Source organism: Manacus vitellinus, unplaced genomic scaffold (assembly GCF_001715985.3).
Source record: "Manacus vitellinus isolate BGI_N305 unplaced genomic scaffold, ASM171598v3 scaffold_45_pilon, whole genome shotgun sequence".
Taxonomy (NCBI): Eukaryota; Metazoa; Chordata; class Aves; order Passeriformes; family Pipridae; genus Manacus; species Manacus vitellinus.
The window spans coordinates 4,416,300-4,436,460 of NW_021940571.1; the positions used below are offsets into that span (position 1 = coordinate 4,416,300).

A 20,161-nucleotide genomic window follows, 5' to 3' on the forward strand; every position below is an offset into this window, starting at 1 on the left:
ACAAGGCTGATCCCCAGCTCACTCCAGGCTGCTGAGGTATTTTGTATAAGGAGAAGGGCTCACTGATTCGATTCTCAGCCTCTCTGATCAACTCCCCTCTATAGAATCAGAATAAACCAGTAGATTTTTACCTGCTTTACTGCTGTCAGGGTACATGACCTGATGTTTGCAAAACACTCAGATGCAGGACCTGGGACACCAGCTTCTAACAAACTTGTACAACTCAGAGGTGCTGTTGAGCATCATTTATTACTGATTCGGACCAAATCCTTCCCAGGGAGCGAGAGGAGAGTGGTGTGAGATGGTCCAAGGCACTGTGCCCTCCTCATTTAGAGCACAAGGACATGGGCAAAACAGTCCTATCAGTGTAAGGGAACTGGGACAGAAGCAGCTGCTGAATGTTTTCAATAGACTTCCTGGTAATGGCTGGTACAATTCATTAGGGCTTCTCATTTTATTTAATAAAGCACTGGATTATTTTATCTGTAATTCAGCAACAGGTGCAGGAAAACAAAAGGCACATTTCCTGATAGTGTCCACAAAGAGTCCATTCCTGCCTGGCTGGCACAGAGGCATTTGCTCTGCCATGTGTATTTTTCTGCATGTGAAAATAATGGTCACTCAGAAAAAAAAATTGTTCTATGATAAAAGACATTAGAGAGAGTTAGAGTTAGTAATGGCAGTGTGCAAAGGGTTTCAGTGCAAGTCGAAGTAAGGAGAGCTAACAGTACTGAGTAAACACTGATCCTGCTTTAGATAAAGAGCAAAGCCTTCTCTGCAGGTGGTAACAACCATTAATCCTCATCATGTGCAACAGAAGCCAAACACTGAAAAGGCTCAGCTTGTGATCCCCAAAAGTACTCAGGAGCCTGGATCCAGTGAAGGATGTAGGTGCTTAGGAAAGAGACACTGGCATTTTACCTTTGCTAGTCAATAAATGGAACATGGAGCAGAGTCCTGGGTGACTCTCACTGGCCCTCAGTAAATTCTTATTTTCTCTTTCTGGCACATGAATCTTCAACCAGTAATTAGGTTGTTGGTTGGGAGTCAGAAGATGGAGTTTTGAATTCTTCACACTGAGGGTGGGATTGAAATTACATTTCCACCCTTTTAAGCTTCCTTTTAAGTGAAAGTGCCACTACAGAATTTGTTTAAAATTAAAGTCTACCAGGAGGTAGTGATATACTAAAAGGTTACAGAAGATTTCTGGCTCAGCTTCGCTATTTATGGGCAGCACAAGGGAGTCAGCTCACACCCTGCACTCCATGTTGGCTTTAGTCTCAATTTTAGTTCCTTATCCAAGTGACCAGCAAGCCACCAAGCGGGTTTTATAAATTACTGGTTCATGTGATGTAGTTTCCAGAGCCTTGCTCGTACTTTCTTTCTTCTAGTTCCCTGAAAAATTACTCGTGTCGAAGACAAGCCAAGAAACACCAACACTGCAGGGCCACCATGGGCACTGGGAAAGCACATGGTGGGCACACAAACCAAGGAAGCACCACTCCTGAAAAATCCATGGATTCAACTCTGCACTGTGTTCACTGGATTTTCACTGAATAATCAGAGTTGAGATTCTATAACAAGATTGTCTTCAATTTAAAATTACTATGAAAATGTGTTTCTCCTCAAGAAGACCTTCCCAAGAACAAACCTGTTACTTTTAAGATGAGCACCTCAAATGAAGATCTAAAGCCACATTGTCTGTGCTCTTATAAGATTCCTGAAAAGTAAATGAAGACATCTTGCAAATGGGACACACTGGTCAAGCATTTTCTTCCTTAAAAATAAAGTTAGATAAAAATAAAGTTGGTTAAATAGTTTATTAGTTACATACTCTATTAGTTAAATATTTTATTAAAAAATTTAAATCTTCATAACCACCATCCTGTCCTTCCTGAGCCATGCAGCCTTTCAGGAACAGCAGCTCCACAACCGCTTGCCATTGCAAAACTCCAGCTGCTGATCCTGTGCTGACAAGGCACAAAATCTAATATAGGGCATTAAACATGCTCAGCTGGGCAACACCCAGTTAAAGGCACATCGAGGGGAGGATGCAGGCAAGGCTGTACCAGCCTGGAGCTCATCCCTACAGACAAATGTGTTCCAGAGAACATTCCACAATGACCACGGTCTGCTGCCCGCTCTGCCCACAGCTGTAGTGACCATCCCTCTCCAAACCAAGTCTCCCCCAGCCCCTCACTGCTCAGGAGAGGGAGTTTTCACAATCATTTTTGCAGGAGTTCACAGTGTGTTTTGCAGGAGATCACAGTGAACAGCTTTCCCCACACGTGGCATCAAAATACATACATATGCACTTGATCTCCTTGTCTTCTCCCACATGGCTTGAGGTGGCCGAGATGCCAACATCAGATTTCTTGAAATACACAAAAGTGAGGTTTAAATTGTTTTCTTTTGCTCAACATCATAAAGGGTCAGGTGGCAACGAGCTTCTGAAGCACAGCACCTCCCAGACAGGAAGAGCAGGGGAAAAGCAAAGATTCAGTTCTGACTGCACAGGAAGGACACCCCACACTTCTCCATGGAAAGGAGTTGTATTCATTATCTGCACCTGCCCCTGCCTGAAGGAAACCTCCTGGCCCAAGTCAGGCAGAAGCAACATGCAGGAACTGTAATGGTCCACACTGCTCTTCTTAAGTGACTTCTGAGGCCACAGGGAGGAGAGGGTAGAGCCCAACCCCTGCTCAGTGAGGACACTTCGCTCAGTCACTGTTTCTTTCACAAAGTTATCAAGTTAGATTTGAAATCAGAGAGGTTTTTTTCTCTTGTTGCTTTCCCCTTTGTTCTAAAATCCTATTCTTACAGTTAAGTTCAACAACAGAACTGAAAGTATAAGCAACCAGCAGCAGGAAACAGCCTTGAAGAAGGAAGGAAGCCTCATGCAAATATCTTGTTACAACAGAGGACACAGAACCATCACACGAGCTTGTAGTACACAAGCAGCTTTTGCAAGAGGTTTGCTGCATTATTTCACGTGCCTCATCCTGGAGGAGGACTCTCCTCTCTGTTTTTACACACAGCTGCCTGCAAGCAAATATAAACTGATTTCTTAAACCCTTCTATTGCTGCCCATGGATATAAATGCAGCCTCTTTAATCGGGCAGGATGGGCTCAAGCCATTATTTTCAGAACATGATGTTTGTCAAGTACCTGCAAGTTTTCCTGCAAAGGAAGATCCAGCCCTTATCCAGTTCTGAGTGTGAGCAGCTTTTCTGGCACGGCGAGAAGAACCTGCAAATGCCAAGCTCTGCATTTGGTTTCCAGGGCATCCCATCTTGCACCATCATTTCTCTGGGATGGAAGATGAGACACAGTATCCAGGAGCAGAAAACAGGGGTGACCTGTGCATAATAAGCAAACTTTCAAAACAGCTGAAAAAGGTGGAAGAGGGAAAGGGAAGCTGAGAAGTAGCCACGACATGAAACTGGAATGTAACATGGGCCACGTTGAGGACCCTGCTCAACAGGGTCGCTAGGCATGGATCTGACATAGTCTGGACATCACACACCCACTGGGATTTTTATCAGCAGAAAAATATATCTAAACTGTCCCTGTCCCCTCCTGGTTGCTCATTTCCACCACCCAGGCATCTCCCCATACAGGCCAGTAGAGTATTTTCTGCTGTCATAACGACAGACATGAACACAGACAAACCAAAACATCCAACAGAAGCATCCAAACGGTTTGTTAGCTCCCACGGGGAAAATCACTTTCACTGCTTTGCCCTGGGTTAGAACTAAGAAGAAAACTACTCTTGAAGGCATTAGCCTTCAGATACTTGTGGGTGGACTGAGTATTCAGAAGGTGCAATACCCTCTCAGGTGTAAATTATTATACTCCAATTTGTGCAACAATCCTGGGAAAAATGGTTTGGACAAGTAACTATTGCAGGTGTGAATGCTGCTGGAGATTACTTGAAGCTCTCACGTTTTTCACAGTACCGATCACTTTTTTTTCTCCCTGTGAAGTTATTTAATCCTTCAGATAAACCATGGAAGGAGAAAGGGAAAAAAAAAGGGGGGGGGGGAAATCTCTACTTATATCTGAATTTAATTCCAGAGAGTTAGTTGCTTTCAGAGAAAGTTCTCCCAGCCACTTGACATTTTGTACACTTGGATACATCAAACAACACCCACCATGTGGACTCACGGCTTCCCAAAGGGAAGCATCCTGTGCTCCCTGCCGTGCAGCCAAGTCACGGGGGTTCGGAAGGCTCCCGCTGAAGCGCCCTCACCCCTCGCCAAAGCCTTTCCCCCCCGCTCCCCCACATAACACGTTTAGAACTCAAAGCGTTTCCCTGCCACATCCATAAGGATTTGGGAGCCCCATGGCGCTGAGGTACCACGGGGCGCTTTGTCTCCCTCGGCCGGGGGATCAGACACAACGCACGAAAGCTGTTCCTCGGGGCGGCTGTGTTGTGCTATATGTGCTACATGTTATCTGTTGGATGTGTGATGTGTGTTAAGTTACGTTTCCCTGGACACGATCCCGCCCCGTCCCGCCCCCGCCCGCCCGTCCCCGTCGGGAGGAGGCGATGGCGCGGGCAGGAGCGGCGGCCGCAGGTGGGTGCCGGGCCGGGCGTGGGAGCAGAAGCAGCCCTTGGAGCCACCCTCGGCTCGCCTCCCTTCCCCCCTGTCCCCCGGGGAAAGCAGCAGGATCCCGCCGGGTAGGGGGGGGGCAGCGGCCGGGAAAGCGCCCGGGAGGAGGCGCGGGCAGCGCCGGTCCCTCCGTGCGCAGGGTGCGGGTTGTGAGGGCAGCCGGGTCCGCACAGCCTGGATGGTGATTCCGCGGTACAGTATATAAGTTATTGTTATTGTTATTAGACACTTACCGAGCGGGACCCTGTTCTCGTGCAGGTTTCCTTTTCCGCGGACAGGAGCGCAGCCTCCGGTACGTGAAGACGAAACATGGACGGAATTAAGTCGTTCTGTGAGACGTATCAGGTGTCAGAGGATGCACTTGAGCCGATAGAGGGTGAAGCGCTGAGCCCAGGTAGGCTTGTAAACGCGTATCTGTGTATCTGTTGATACTTCTCAAGCTGTACTGCCAAGGACTTGTAGTTGCTCCAACTCTGTCTTTCAGGACACACCAACTCAAACGTGCACTAACTCCAGTTAACTTTTTCCTTTTCAGAGATGAAGCACTGTGCCCTGTGACACTTTCTGCTGTTTTTACCACTGGAGGATGGCTGCCAGACTCTGTGAAAATGGTTCTGGTCAGTACCGCTGCACCCACGGCAACCAAACTCTTGAAACCAGCTGCGTGTTGCTCCTGATCATGCTCGGAAAAGTCTTCCTTGATTTCTTCATGTTGCAAGTTAAGCCAAAAAACGTGAAAGCCAGTTTTATGGGATACTTTTGCATTTCAGTGGCACTTCTCGATCTCACGCTGCTGCTGATCTTCTGTTTCATTTTCTGTTTTGAGGACTTTGCGCTCTGGGGGATGCGGTTCACCAAGTACCACATCTGCCTCTTCACCCAGATCACCTCTCTCACCTGCGGGATTCTGCACTACCCCGTGTACCTCGTGGCTGCTCTGGACTATTACACCACTGTCTCCCAGACATCCCCGTTCTCTAAAAGAGGCCAGAAATCACTGTACGTGTTCGCTGTGGTGATTATATGGATTTCAGGGTTTTTCTGTATTCTGAAAGTTCCCGCTGTCTATGAAGAGCTGGAAATTCAGAAGAGTGTCTCTCCTTACCAGTGCCCTGTCTCTGCCAGCCTGCAGAGCTACTCAGTCTCGTGTGCCATGGTGCTGCTCCTGGGCACTGCTCTCCTGGCTCGCTGGAAGGACATGGTGAGCACCCTGCTGTCTGCCAGGCTCGTCTCCATCTCCAGTCAGCCTGCTTTGATGTTCCCCTACACGTCCAACACCACCACCTGCTTCAAGTGGCAGCTCCTGAGCAGACTCCTCATCTGCTTTCTTGGCACTTGGGCACCTTTAGTTGTTCTCCAGGTCCTGGTTGTGTTCCTGGGAGCGCAGATTCCGGCCTACGTGGACATGAACGTGCCCTGGCTGTACTTCATCAACAGCTTCCTCCTGGCAGCCGTGTACTGGTGCCGGTGCCACGAGGTGGAGCTGGCAGAGGGGACATGGAGCTCAGACCCATTTGTCAGCTGGAAATTCTGCTTTGTGCCCTTTGACAATGAAAACACAGAGCCAGCTGATGAGCCGGGTGTGGTGATTGTCATCTGTTAATGAGCTGCTGGCTGGAAAGGCTGCAATAAGTGTGGGCGCTGAGGTTCTGTGGCTGGGTCCTTACAGACAACACAAGGAAACAGCTCCAGAGCTACACTCCATGGGAAGAAGGCCAATATTGTAGTGAATGTTGCACTGGAGTGCAGGACACTGGTCCCAGTGCACTGCAAGCGCTGTCAGTTCACGGGATTCAACCTCAGATTACATGTTTAAAAGACCACTGCTTATATAAGCCAAGTTTTCTGTTAAATCTCATGTTTATGACAGAATTTTACATTTCCTTCACATGGAATGATCTCAGGTTTTACAGTACAAAATGCAATAAAGTCTTCAAGGCTGGAGCTACATACAGGTGCTGATCCAAAGTTCAAACAACTTCTGTGATTTTTTTGAAGTGTATTTAAAGTCTGGCTTTGTGTCATCTTGACTGAAGTTAAGGGTTGTTGTCTAACAAGAAATAAATTTTTTTAGTTAATGTAAAGCTACAGCTCCTACAGAAATAGAAACTTTACATGGTACAAAAACAGTGCAAGATGTGCAACTTCCACAGCCACAGCAGAGGTGCTGAAGCTTCGCTGTTTCTTTGCTGCTGCTCCTGTAATGTATAAGTACATATTAAAAATTAAATTACTACAGTCAGAGACCTAAGCAACAAGGTTAATTGCTATATATAAATACATGCCCAAGGCTAAAGAATGGCTTAAATTAAAATACAGTTTATTTTGAAGTCAAAACTACTTTAAAATAGTTAAATATGAAGGGTGACTATGGTAGGGAAAGAATTAGTCAGGCTTCGAGCAAAAATACCCTTAATTTCCAAATTCTTACTGTTTTATAAAGGACTTGGTTTAATTTTGTAGAAGAGAAATAAATGATACGCAACCCAAGCAGACAAATGAAAGTAGCATTTATTTCTGAAGCACTGAACTCACAATACAATGTTGTATTGGAAGAGAAACTAAATGATGCTGTAGGTTGGTTAATCATTCCCCCAGACCCACAGGGAACAATGATTTCACACAAGAATACTCATTAAGAAAACTCTGCAGATAACAAAAGGTGCAATTACAAGCAAGTTTAAGCAGCATAGTATAAGGTGCTTTGTTTCAGCATTTGTAGGATGGATTTACCCATTAACAGACAGATTAAAGAAGTTTCACTTCTACAGATCATAACAAATGAGAAAATCTAAAATTCATTCACATGCTAGTTGGTAATAGGAAAGTGCTTCTTAAAAATGACTCACAAAGTGAAGATCATACTTTTACATAATTCACTGTGTGCTCTTCCACTGTAAAATTTAAATTTTTGGGTTATAATTTACATTATTATATATCAATTATAGAGATAGATTTAATTGCAGAATTTAACGCTATGTGGGCTAAAATTTCTTATAAAAGAATATTCCAGTATTTCACTCCATAAGAATACACAATCACATCTGAATCATAAATTAATCTTACATTTCTGAAACCTATTAAAGTCTGATTATTTTCTTTTATTACTTCACCCCACATAGTGCTTCTTTCACCCACAGTCTGGGGTAAATTCCTTTGAGGCTTCCATGATGTAATCAAAAGGACACAAGCATTTTTCAGGAGTAGAAAGTGGTTTGGGGGGAAAATCTGTTAAAAAGGCCATCAAAAGGACAGTAAGTGATCAAAAACTGAATTTTAAAACTAGTGCAATAAGAGGAGGCAACACTTAGCAACATATTTTGAAGTGTTTGGCACCACAAATTATTTCATTTTTTTCTGCTGGAAAACGTACTTGGAGGAAATTCTACTTCCATGTTAAAAGTGGGAAAGCACATACAATGTTAACTGGAAAAACAACCTTAAGCAATCATTCCCCACTCTCTCAAACTGCAATTGCTGTCAGTGCAGGAGATGCTATAGGATAACCATGGCTAAACACAAGGTTTTGACACAGCATTTCTTCAGGTTTTATATAAACTGGACACCCACTGAAACGGGGCTGACAAAATATTTACAAAACCTAATTCCATTTAAAAACCAGCAAATACCTCAAATACAGTAATGCACCAGGCATTTCAGAAGATAATGAAATAACTAATTCCTACAGACTAGGCAGGCAGGGAGAAATTCCTCATTTAAAATTAATTTAACACCAGATGAAGGCAAAGTTATTTTCCAGTCCATTTCAGGTGTGTTTTGCATGGTCTCATGGTCTCTGATTCACAAACATACACAAAACTGGAACTACAACAAGCTGGGTGAGGCTGTTGGGGTGTTTTATTTATCAGTGTGGTTCAGCTGCCCAACCCCTAATTAAAGTTCACACAACACGGCAGAATTGCCAGAGTTGCTGCAATGCTCCTAAAGCCATTTGAAGTTTTTAAAACTCTATTTTTTTTCCCCCACAGGGAATCCACAACATGCAGCCAAAACAAACATTAATGGATTGATGTTACTGTTAAATTTATTCTTCCATACTTTTAGGGGAAAGTGCCAAAGAGCATCAGCCTTCAGGCTGTTGTGGCAGCAGTGGCACTGCAGCTCTCCACGTAGCATCCACTGGGGCGTCTGAGCCCGAGTGAGTATTTTAAAACATATTCATGGTACCTCCCTTTGTAAGCCCACTTCCATCCTTGTTATTCATGGAGGGAGATACCAGTTGTGCAGTGATCTCCATCCTATTTATTGCCTTCCTAGCAATTATGGCTTTTCCTCTGTGAATTTTCTTTTACACCTGGTGCCTCTGGGCTGTCCCAACACTGATCCCTGGATCCAGCCATGCAGCCCTGGACCATGTTCCTCTCTAGAACAGGTGACAGTTTCACTGCCAGGAAGGACAGAAACTATGCCAGGATGGTGGTAATACCTGAAATAAAAGAACTGCAGACAACCACTGCTGCATCTCCTCTGTACATCAGCCTTACACATTTCAAATATTTTACAGCCTTTAATTCTTGTAGGATTATTTGATATTAATGGTAAGAGCAGCCAAAGTGTTAACCCTTAATGAGAAACTTCTGTACTTTCCTCATATAGAGAATGTCTTACAAATCAACACTGATTTTAATGAGATATTCTATGTCTTTTCAACTCTGAGTGTTTGGCACTAAATGATAAAACCCTTCATTTTTACACCTTTCCTGATCAGTACTGGTTTGCTCACTCCGTGACACAAAGACTACTTAAAAATGAAGCTGAGTGTGCAGAATCTCTTACTGTTCTTTCCAAAAATGACTTTGCAAAAGGCTGCCAGAGGATGGGAATATCCTGGCAAGGTAATGGAGGACAACACAATCCTTCCCAGAGGCTGCCTGGGCTTCATCCACAGGGCAGATACACCTCAGGAATTGATTACATCTCTGCTTGGAGCCTAATCCCATAATCAGCACACATACCCTCATTTAGGACTAGGAACAACACTACAAGCCTCTCAACAACCCTATGAACCAACACAGTGCTTTTAAAACACAATTAGAATGCTCCTTAAGTGTTATGTATTGCACTTAAACATTATTTATGATCACTATTCTATGAATGTACAATTGTGCCCAAGTTATAATTACTTGAAGAGGAAAAATCTTTTTAAGTCTCTTTTTTGTAGCTCCTTGCTGTACAGAGTTATTTTGGATAATTTAGAAGGAATACATGCTGGAAGTTTAACATTTTTTAACTTAAAATCTGTTCACAACACTGACTCCCAGAACCACGCTCTGGAAAAGTTAGATCCATGGCTACAAAAGCTGGAATATGAGCTTCCTATATACCTCCAACGAAAAACATATTCACGACTTTGAACTTTTGCTTTTTTCCTTCCACATCACTGTGAGGGATCAGTAAATACTGCACACAACCTTCAAGGGAATGAGCAGGTGTGTGGGGATTTTAATGCTGAGGTTACACAAACCTACACAGCTTAAGGTGGGGCCTTGAGCACATGTGAAAGTGCTGACCACGAGACCCAGGGGATAAAGCAGGACACAGCTGGCACTTGTCTGGCCCATAATCACCACCTCTTGTTTAAATGTCAGTATTTGCAAAGCCATTCAGGGGATGTAACTACATAGAACCGATCAGGTCTAAATAAATTCTCAAGACTAAAGGCAAATTCTTTTAAAATTAACCTAATTTAGGGTTATCTTAAATGAGCTAAGCATTAAATGAGTTTAAATTTCTTTCTCCTCACAATATTTCCTGTCTCAAACTGCAGCCCACTGAGCAAGAATGACTTGAAAATTAACTCACTACGAGCAACTAACAGCTTACATTGAAATTACTCATTTATAGCTCTGCTCATACCTGTTCCACTCAGCATTGAACAGAAACAACGTATTGAAAACAAAATACTCTGAAATGTTAGTTTGTCTCCATCTCTAATAAACTAATTAAGTTGAACATTTTAAAAAAAGTACCCTAGATTGATTCTTTTGCAGAGTCATTATCTGCAGCCTGGAACAATCCATGAGTAGAAGTTTGGTCAATGATAACAACTATATTTCTAAATATATGCTAACAGGACATCTCTATGCAATACTGGTGAGAAAATAACCCTGCAAGCTTTTTTATACATGCTTACTTTGAATGAACTTGAATAGTCTCAATAGAATCAGAACTACTCATGTTATAAATTATGTGAATGCCTAATTATTTGCAAAATGGGGACTCCTAAAAAAGGTGTCACCGAATTCTCTGATCACTCAGAGCTCTGCACTTGTCAGTGTGTAAGAAATCGGTTAAGCTGTTGAGCTGGAAGTTCCTGCAATGATACTGTGATATTAAAATGAGAACAGTCACCTGGAATAGGCATAAGTTTTAGCTGGCATGCCAGGCAGTGACACACTACACCCAGTCCAGCCTCATAAGAAACTTCCACTCAACCCACACCTTTCCTAATGTTTCCCCTTACAGCTGTCACAGACCTGCTCAAAATACTTGGGTTTATCCTATTCCTTTCCTCTTGCTGCCACATCTGCACTTAGGGTAGACTCCATCTTTCTATTTGAAAGGCTGGATTACTAACTGTGATTTGTCCAAAAAGAAGTCAGGGGGTAAAAAAAAATATTTTCACAGGAAAGAAATGAGGAAATGGATGTTTGCAGGACATAAACCTTCCATTTAAGATATCTCAGGGATAAAAACCTAGCAAAGGTTTTACCTGCCATCCAGAACTTCCTTTCTGGAAAAAATACGATGGATTAATGGGTAAAGAAGGGATTTACAAAACTGTCTGTCTAAAAACCCTTCAAACACTCTCTGGTGATCGGGGACAAGGTGGCCAAGTTTCCTCACCAGAGTTCCCTGCTCCTGCTGCAAAGCTCAGTGATGTGAGCCAGATGAAGCAGGGGAGGCTGAGCACCCATTTTGATCATTCCTCTGTATTTCCTTAAAACCCCAAATAAACCCTGAAGCTGAGACAAGTGTAATAATTCTAATTCTACTGGATGAAATCTTGACAGCCACATTCAGCCCAGTGCTCTGTAAAAGGGTTTGCCCTGAGCTAATGCTGCAGTTTGCATTCAGGAGTAGGGTAGGATGGGGACTACTCAAGAAAAAGGAAGGGAAAAAGCCATGCAAAATACCTCCCTTCTGAGCAAATATCCCATAACATCCTGCATTTCTTCCCATAGGAACTGAAATACTGCAGGGATTACTGTGAGATGTAGCCCACAACAGCAGAAGTCTGAATACAGAAAGCAAAACCCCAGGAAATAAAGTTAATTAAAAGGATTTCTTGTAGATACATCCAGTGGGAGCAAGTGCTAAAAACCAGTCAATTAAAACCTGCAATACTTCCTCGTTTGCAAGGGGGTCCAGCCTCATGTGTGGGAAAGCCATGGGAAATGGTAGTATAAGCCTGGGAAAACCTCACCTATTTGAACAGCAAAAAGTGGTTGGTAAGTAAAATGGTTCTGGAGGACTATTAGTCTAAGTATTATATTGCTTTTTTGAGTAAATTCAAAAGCTTCTGAAGTAGTCTTCAGTTGCACTTGGAAATTTTCCAGCCTATTTTCACATACAAGTGTGCCTTTTTTTTTTAAATCTGATTTTATTGACACAGCTATGCTGGCAAACACTCCCACAGGAGTGCATTCTACCAGCACAGGTTGGTACAGCTGTGTCTGCTTTTAAGTTCCAGTTTAATACCAAAATAAGTGAGGGAGAAAAAACTTCCAATCTGCAGAAGGCCCACATTCTTAGCTGCTGCATTCAGAAATATTTAAAGCACAACTCACTATCTGTGGCTCTCCCAAACCCACAGGGAATGTCACGCACCAGAAGAACAGGAACAGATGTGCCTTTCTGGGGTCTGCTCTGAGCTCCTGGCACCTGGCAGTGAGTTGGACAAACACAAGCTGGAGGAGCTCTCCTGAAAGCTGCCTAATAAAGCAAAATTAAAACAGCCATGAAATTCTCATGCATGTAACACTGATTAACTGCAGGTCTAAATAAGACTCCTAAGTCCACATTTTCTAATATGCCTTAAGCCATTATCAAACCACACTTGTGCAGCCCTACTTTTTACATTGCCTAAGAACAGTACAATCAGAAGACAGATTAAAAATTAGCCAGTGAACTTTCCGTATAAAAATAATAAAACTTTTAGACAAAAGCCAAAGGATAAATATCTAAGATATCTTTAGTCTTCAATTAGCTCATCAAAACAGAACATATCCTTTAGAACATATGTTACAGATATGCTACACTGTGTATCTTACAGAAATGCTACAAATGGGAACACACTGTCTCCATCATTTGAACATCTTTCAGATGAACATTGCCAAATGCTGGACCTTCAACTAAGAAGTTTATTTTACAACAGTAATCGAAGACAGAAAAAACAAATTAGAAAGTGCTTAGCAACTTCCCTCCGAAATAAACCCAGGCATCAATTCCTTCTCTAAAGCCTTTGGTGACATTTGGACAAGGGCTCTCACCACATACCAATGTGTAACAGCAATGGGTTGTCCTAACTTGGAGCTTCAGTGGTTAATAAAAATATTGATAATATCTGCTATTAATAAGCTCAAACAGTTGTAATTAAAAACAATTATTCTAATGTTGATCTCCAGAAGATAAGGATAGAAAGTCTGTTAGTGGAAACAAAGTAATGGTCTAATTAAAGGAAAATGAAGCACAGATTTTTCTGTAATCCCAATTTACTCTTTAAAGTCATCAGTTAAATATTATACATAATAATACACAAACCTGCCTTTCAGCCAGTGTATGTGCATTGACTCCTTTTGATCTAGGGCAGCAGTTCTCAAACTTCAGGTCAGTTCCTCTTTTTGCAGGAATACTTTACAGTCCTCCCGAATACCTCCTTACACAATCACATATAATGCATTAATTTGCATAAAATACAAAATACATTATTTGCAGACAAGTACACATATTTAATTCAAATATACACAACAACTACCAGCACACGTACCCTTCTTTCCCTACACAAGAGTTTAGGGATCCAGGTCTGTACACAAGGGGAGTGGAGCTGCAAAAGGGAGGGCACAGAAGGTACAAAATACATCCATGAACATCCGTGCACAGGTGATGGAGAAGCAAAGGCCAAGAAGGTGCTGCTGCCTCAGAGCTCAGGCAGCTCCCAAGAGCATCAGAAACTGGGGAAACACGTGTTTGTTCCACAAAGAGTGTGAGAAGGAAAATGGTGGGAGACACTAAAATCCCACTGCCTAAATCTGCAGCATCCAAGACAAAATCTCCTGCCAGAGGGACAAAGCAGGGCCCCTGGAGATTTCTCCTAGAGCTGCCAAGTGTTGGTATTCCTTCTGCTGACCCACAGCTCTGGGCTCCCTCATGCCAGCAGCAGCTGCTCCTACAGCGAGCTCTGAAGGGGCCTCATGGAGCAATGCCCTGTGCTCCTTCCTCAGAGTCCTGCAAGCCCAGCTCACACCGGCCAGGGGACAAACAAAGGTGCTTGGGAGCTTCCAGTGGGCCAATGGGAATGCACTACAGGGAAAGACATGTCAGAAGAGGTATCAGTTAAAAGAACATCTGAGCTGTGCTGTCCCTTCTCTACCTCCAGCCTCTCCAGTAACTTGTCTCAACACTGTTTCTGGCTGCAGCGTTCAGCCCCTCACACCCAGGCGTTTGGGAACCTGAACTCTGAGGGCTCACACACCTCCTCAGGGCCCACTCTGATCTCCCATTTGAGAACTGCTGGTCTAGCTTAACTAGCAGCATGTGAAACTACAAACCTAACACTTAATGCCCCCTTAGTGCATAGCAGCATTCACAGAGTAAAGTAACATGTGCTTCAGTTACCTCTGGCAGGAGTGTCAGTAGCCTGATCATGAGGATTTTGATGAGACATCTATAAGGTTTATAGTATTTTACAGACTTCAAGAAAATACTATAGTGGCAGAGATGAGGGTAAGTCAGCTGCCAACCTACCCCTTACAAACAATTAGCTCAAGACTAAAAGAAACTCAGAGAGCACAACTAAATGCATAGCATTTTACTGGTACTAGTGCTTCCACAGGGCCTGTGGACACTTCTGTCAGTTCAGTCCAAACACTGCTGTATGTGGGAAGAAAATCTTTCAGATTACAGCAACACAATCTAAAAGGTGTTTAGATTGGGGTAGGGGCTGGGGTGTTAACCTTAAACTCATAAGATGAAGTACATGATGGGGAATATTTAACCTATCACAGCATATTTCACTCCATGTTTTTACATGAAAAACTTCAACTCAAAATATTACTCAGGCTTTACCATGAACCTATTAGTTGTTGAAAACTACAGAGGACTACTTGGTATAATCAAAGGAACGTTTTTAAGTCTTTATGTGGGGAAAACCCCATCAATTTAACAAAACATCACAGTAACACTCATGCCACAGTGAATATGTTGGCATATTACTGTCAGTTCTGTCACTGAGAAACTGTTGTTTAAACCTTCGTGTTCACCTCCTAGGATTCCTTCAAGGAATTGATACGTGCACAGATTTTCAATGCAGGTCCAAGCTTAATATTCATTGCACTCATGAGGTGATCCTCCTTCAACAAAAGGAGAGCTTGTCCATCAATTTCTTGTGCTCTAAATTCATCTGCAATATCTTGACAACCTAAAAGGCGACAAAAAATAGATTTATTTGGTTAGAAATATGCATTCTTAGATGCAATGATTCTGTCCACACTAGAGCTTTTCAGCTACACCTTTTCCAGTGCTCATCCCTTTAGCCTGCAGAACCTGAAGTATATGCAAGAGTTCAATATTATGATGGGGACTTCTGAGATAATCTGAAAGTAATTTCTAATACAGCCTCTAATTACACTGTAACTCACTGGGAAATTCAATTAAGAATTGAAATTTCATTATGAGGAACAACCTCCCACAATTGGAAGAAATTGAGAAAACAGCACTGACATAGTAATCAAGAGCATAATTCAAGTAGGTTCTTTCCAGAAATAAAAAGATACTACTATTTACTGTTATGAAACATATTATATTCTACTGCTATGTGCAACTCAAGGAGAACATCCACATAGCTACCATTTCCAAAAGGTGTTAAGTCCATTTGTGTTACACCACTGGGTTGAGGAAACAAAGTTTTGATTTATGGGCTTTAGCACAACCATCTCATGAAGATATCTGTCATCTATACAGGGCAGTAACTCATTTCACAAGTACAACTTTAAACTAGCTGGATCTTTTTTCCATGTTAAACTCTGAACATGAAATAACGTGGTCTCAGGTTACTGAGGTTTGCAACATGAGACAAAAGACTCTTCCATGGATTGGACTGCCCCAAGTAATTGAGGGCCCTTTTCCACTGAAGAACACTGTGGACACAGAGGTTTCTCCAAAGATGTTCTGGACATCTGTTAAGCAGAAACAGCCAATTATGTGTCTGAGTCCATGGTAGCTCTGTTAGATGGACGATGTGAAGAGAGCATCCATTGTCAGCTGTTTATTTGAAGCTTCTTTCCCCTTAGCCATGTTTTTCATGGTTTTAAAGATATTTGTGTTCTCAGTCCAGTGGTCTCTCCATCTGTCTCAGAGCCTTTCAGACACACTTTAGTTTGTGCTCCACCTTCCATTTCTGCATTCAATTATTCCTCAGTTAAGCCTATTTTTTTGCATTTCTACATTTTCCCATTTTAAATGTATACTATTACAGAGATATGAAATTACTCTGAAGAACTCCTCTTCTACCTAGATGAGAGCAATTAATGTCATGTCCTCTTGTGTGTTCAGATTTAAACTCTATCAAGAACAGACAGTCTAATTTCCTGATGGATTTACAAATGTGTACAAGATAAATGGAAAGGAAACATGGAAGGAAGTATTGACATCCAAACTTGAATTAATTTGGACTGTTACTGTGTAAAGGTCATAACATTCAAGGTTGGGAAAGGTTGGCTTTAAACAAAGAACAAAGCACGACTTTTCTTCTTAATAATTTGTTAAACAGACCTCATGCAACAATTAACTACATCATCATCATAAAGGTTTTCCTGTTGAAGTGCTGACAACAGATAAAACACCTGTAAGTCAAATATTGAGTATTCCCGTGAAAGGTACCATGGCATGTCTGACTTAATGACATTGTGATTGTCAGACCACAGCATTTATGAAGCATCTGAGAGATCAAGAGAAATTCCTGCATTTCAGAACAAAACTGGTCCTATTCAAACAGATAACTGGATGTTGTTGCAGGCTTTTTCCTTTAAGCAGGACACAAAGAATTTCCATGCAGCTTCTGAAATACTTTTTATCAAAGTCATTCTGGAAAAGCAGAGGATGGAAGCTGAATGTATTTCAGTTCCCTAATCCAAGCACATCTGGGTACTCTTAAGCACTTTTGCAACTGTTTGTTGTGCAATAACTCGACCAAATAAAAAAAGGATGGGAAGCAAGTGAAGGGCCATTTATCTTGCAACTGAAGAAAGAAAGGAGAAAATTGTGCTTAAACTGTGGCTGTCTCTTCTCCCAGAAGAAAGAGGTAACAGCAGAAGTGTCCTACAATCTTCATTTCTCCAAAAGGCTCCAGAAGAGCTCAGTTAGATCTTCAGCTACAGACTACACAGAAAGCTGTAACCCAGAACAGATGTCCCTGATGTTTGTGGAAAGGTGACAAATCACCATCTCCTACAACATGGCAGATGGTCTGCAGGGACTGCACCAAAGAGATACATAATATAAACCAGCATAATGAAAATCAATTCTATTATTTTTCATATTATTCAACTCTGACAGCATATGAAAAACTATTTTTTCAAGAGAGTAAATTGAGAATATATTGAACAGAATAAACTCCAAAACTGTCAATAAACGTGAATGTAGCTGTAGATGTAACAATAATAATTCTGGCCAGTTGTGAATATAATACAGTTTAAAGAACTTTTTAAAAAAGTATTAGAGAAACTAAGCCTTCACATAGATGAGAACGAGTAAATACAATAAATTTTCATTAAGTATAGAGAAGTGTAAAGTTAATTTAAAATCAAAGATTATCTTGTTTATATAATACAAAGCCACCCTAATTCCAGCTGCTGGTGAAATATTCTAAAAGTAATGTTTCAAAACAGAAACTGCATTTTAAGAATAACATTTTTTGTTTCATACTTGCAAGTGAATTGTGCTCATGTGCCACTTCAATTACTCTAGGACAGGAGCTGCCCTTCATTCAGAGCCTGGGATCAGTTACTGGATTACCTGGAGCCTCAAATCCATAAAAACAGTAGCTCAAAACAAGACTGATATAACTGTATTCCACCAACACAGCTCAACTACAGAAACACGAATGACCATGTCCAACCTAAGGAGCTTTGACTGTTTTTACAGACAACCCTGCAGGTTCCCAGAAGCAGATAATGTAACTCAACTGCAATAAACTATCAGAAGAAAAGTACCTCAAGGATGACTTTTGCTGATTTAAGACAACTCCTTACTCCATTCTTTGCCTGACCTGTAAAAGATTATCCTTGATAACCCATGTGTATGACTTAGCAATGAAGATATATTCCTTACAGGTTATTAGCATAATGGGATACACAGAAAAATTGTTTAGCATCCCAGAAAAAGCAGAAAATTAGGAACAAAGTTAACCTATGTTTTAATGGGTAAGGAATAAAAATTCTGGTATGACTGCTACTGTGGAGACCTGCTGTTACCTGGAGGGATTACAGCATCTGATCAGACAGAATGGCATCCTTGGGAAAAGGTGGGGAGTGAAGCTTTAAAGCTCATGATAGTTAGGAAATGATAAATAAATGTCAAATAACCCAAAGATGACATAAAGGTAACTGTGAATATCTAGCTAAAAGAAAAGGTTTGTAAATAAGGAGAAAACAGATTGTTTTTTCTGAGAACAAACTGTGCCTACCAGTAAGCAGAATCTCTAGGCAGGAGTTCTCTGAGCAAAGCTATGCAAAATAAACTTTAACCTTATAGAAGCAACTTGCTTATTCTTTTTTAATGACTTGTATCAGGATAGGTCTTTCAAACTTGTATCAAGTTCTATCAGTTGTATCAAGGGAAATAACACTGCTCTTCCTTTTTCTACTGAATAACCAGCAAGTGAGGAGGGAAGAGAAAACAAAGAGCAAGTGTGTCTGACCTCTCTACTGACCTCTTGAGAGAAGTCAGACTGAAGGAAGGAACAGCTCTAAACTTCATCAGCTGGGATGCAACAGCAGAAGTGGGACTAGTTCTATCAACATGTGATTTGTGCTGAAGGAACAAGCAAGAGGAAACAAATCATATTCCAGTCTCTATGAGCAACTATGGAGTACACCAGTGCTGTAACCACATCACCTCCTCATCACAGGGATGCTGTAACGCAAGGAACTTCACTGTTAAAGAACAAGAGAGCGATTACTGCACATAACATACCAGGCAAAGAATGGATAAAGGCCCAGACTTCATCCACAGTCCACACTGAGGGGTCAGTTTGCACCACTGGCAACAGGTCGATGCTCTCTGGCATTTTGCGGATCCTCAGCTCCCTCAGCTCCCGTTCCCTCTCCCTCTCACTCTGCCTCCGCAGCCGCGTGGTCATGGCCGTCGGAACAGCGTCTTCGTGAGGAGCCAGCTCCTCTTCTGCAGATGGATAAGTAATTGGAAGCTGGAAAACGCAGTACAAATACACTACGGTATTAGGCTTTATTTGCAATTCCCAAAGCAATGCCATAGTTTTAAGCAAATATTCCACAGACCTGTCTAAGAAAATGCTCTCGTGACGCCCCCTCAGGGCCGCTCGGCCGACGCCCGCGTCGCCCAAGACTTTGGCTATCTGACTTCCGATTCCAACGACTGGTCTTGTCTGATGTAAACAGCCCAAATTTCTTAGTGCAACTAAGGCTGTGCCTAAAGAAGTAAGATATATTCAATAATGCACTAATGGTTTTTTTGGACTGAATTCAATCAAGTAACCATAAAATCACAGTGTTGCAGAAATGCTGCTTAATTAAAACAACAGCTGTCACAGCAATAAAAGAGAAAGGTACCTCAAAGGCCACTTAATCAAGCCCCTCATCTTGATGCAGGATCAAGTACACCTAGATCATCCCTGGAAGATGTCTGTCCTTCCCATTTTTAAAATGTTTCCATGATAGAAATACCTTTGCATTTTATCACATAATATGGTTTTCCTTCTCCGAAATATCCACTAAAAACCTAAAATCACACTGCATATTTTGGTTCCATTTTCTCTACCTGGCTGATACCCAGTCAAAAGAGGATGGTGGTAAAAATCCCATGTTAAGATTAAGGGACCAAACCCTTTCTTAAATTTATTTCACTAGTGGTGTCCCAACAAGTACCAAATGAAAAATATAAACTCCCACTACTTAAAATGGGAATGTAGCAGACACAAAGAGAAAGGTCATCTCCAGGCACATGAATGCAAAAAAAGAGCTAAGCAGTGACTAGAAATGGGAAACTATTCCCCATTTCTAAAACATCTGGGATTAAATGTCAACTTTCCAGCTGTAATGATGGAAGAC

At 41.9% G+C, this 20,161-nt stretch overlaps 2 protein-coding genes across 6 annotated transcripts in view; one reads left to right on the forward strand and one right to left on the reverse strand.

The window, feature by feature from the left end:
• Window positions 1–4,886: 4,886 nt before the first annotated feature.
• On the forward strand, window positions 4,887–6,300 carry GPR160 (G protein-coupled receptor 160). The gene is made up of 2 exons (XM_008930006.2): window positions 4,887–5,010; window positions 5,152–6,300. Exon 2 carries the CDS (start codon window positions 5,203–5,205, stop codon window positions 6,217–6,219), a length of 1,017 nt encoding a protein of 338 aa, XP_008928254.1. The 5' UTR covers window positions 4,887–5,010; window positions 5,152–5,202; the 3' UTR covers window positions 6,220–6,300.
• Window positions 6,301–8,599: 2,299 nt separating this feature from the next.
• Window positions 8,600–20,161, reverse strand: part of PHC3 (polyhomeotic homolog 3) — a 28,775-nt gene continuing 17,213 nt past the window's right edge. For 4 of the 5 annotated variants that reach the window (XM_029962335.1, XM_029962334.1, XM_029962333.1 and 1 more), the window contains 3 exons: window positions 19,373–19,523; window positions 19,050–19,281; window positions 8,600–15,276 (listed from right to left, as the gene is read on the reverse strand). In XM_029962335.1, coding sequence (XP_029818195.1) covers window positions 15,122–15,276; window positions 19,050–19,281; window positions 19,373–19,523 — 538 coding nt within the window. In that variant the 3' untranslated portion in view covers window positions 8,600–15,121. The remainder of the gene's footprint in view (window positions 15,277–19,049; window positions 19,282–19,372; window positions 19,524–20,161) is intronic. The other variant, XR_003916055.1, reaches the window with a different exon arrangement.

Excerpts from the sequence above, each read along its gene's own strand:
- GPR160 (XM_008930006.2), top strand. The coding sequence starts at position 5,203 with ATGGCTGCCAGACTCTGTGAAAATGGTTCTGGTCAGTACCGCTGCACC.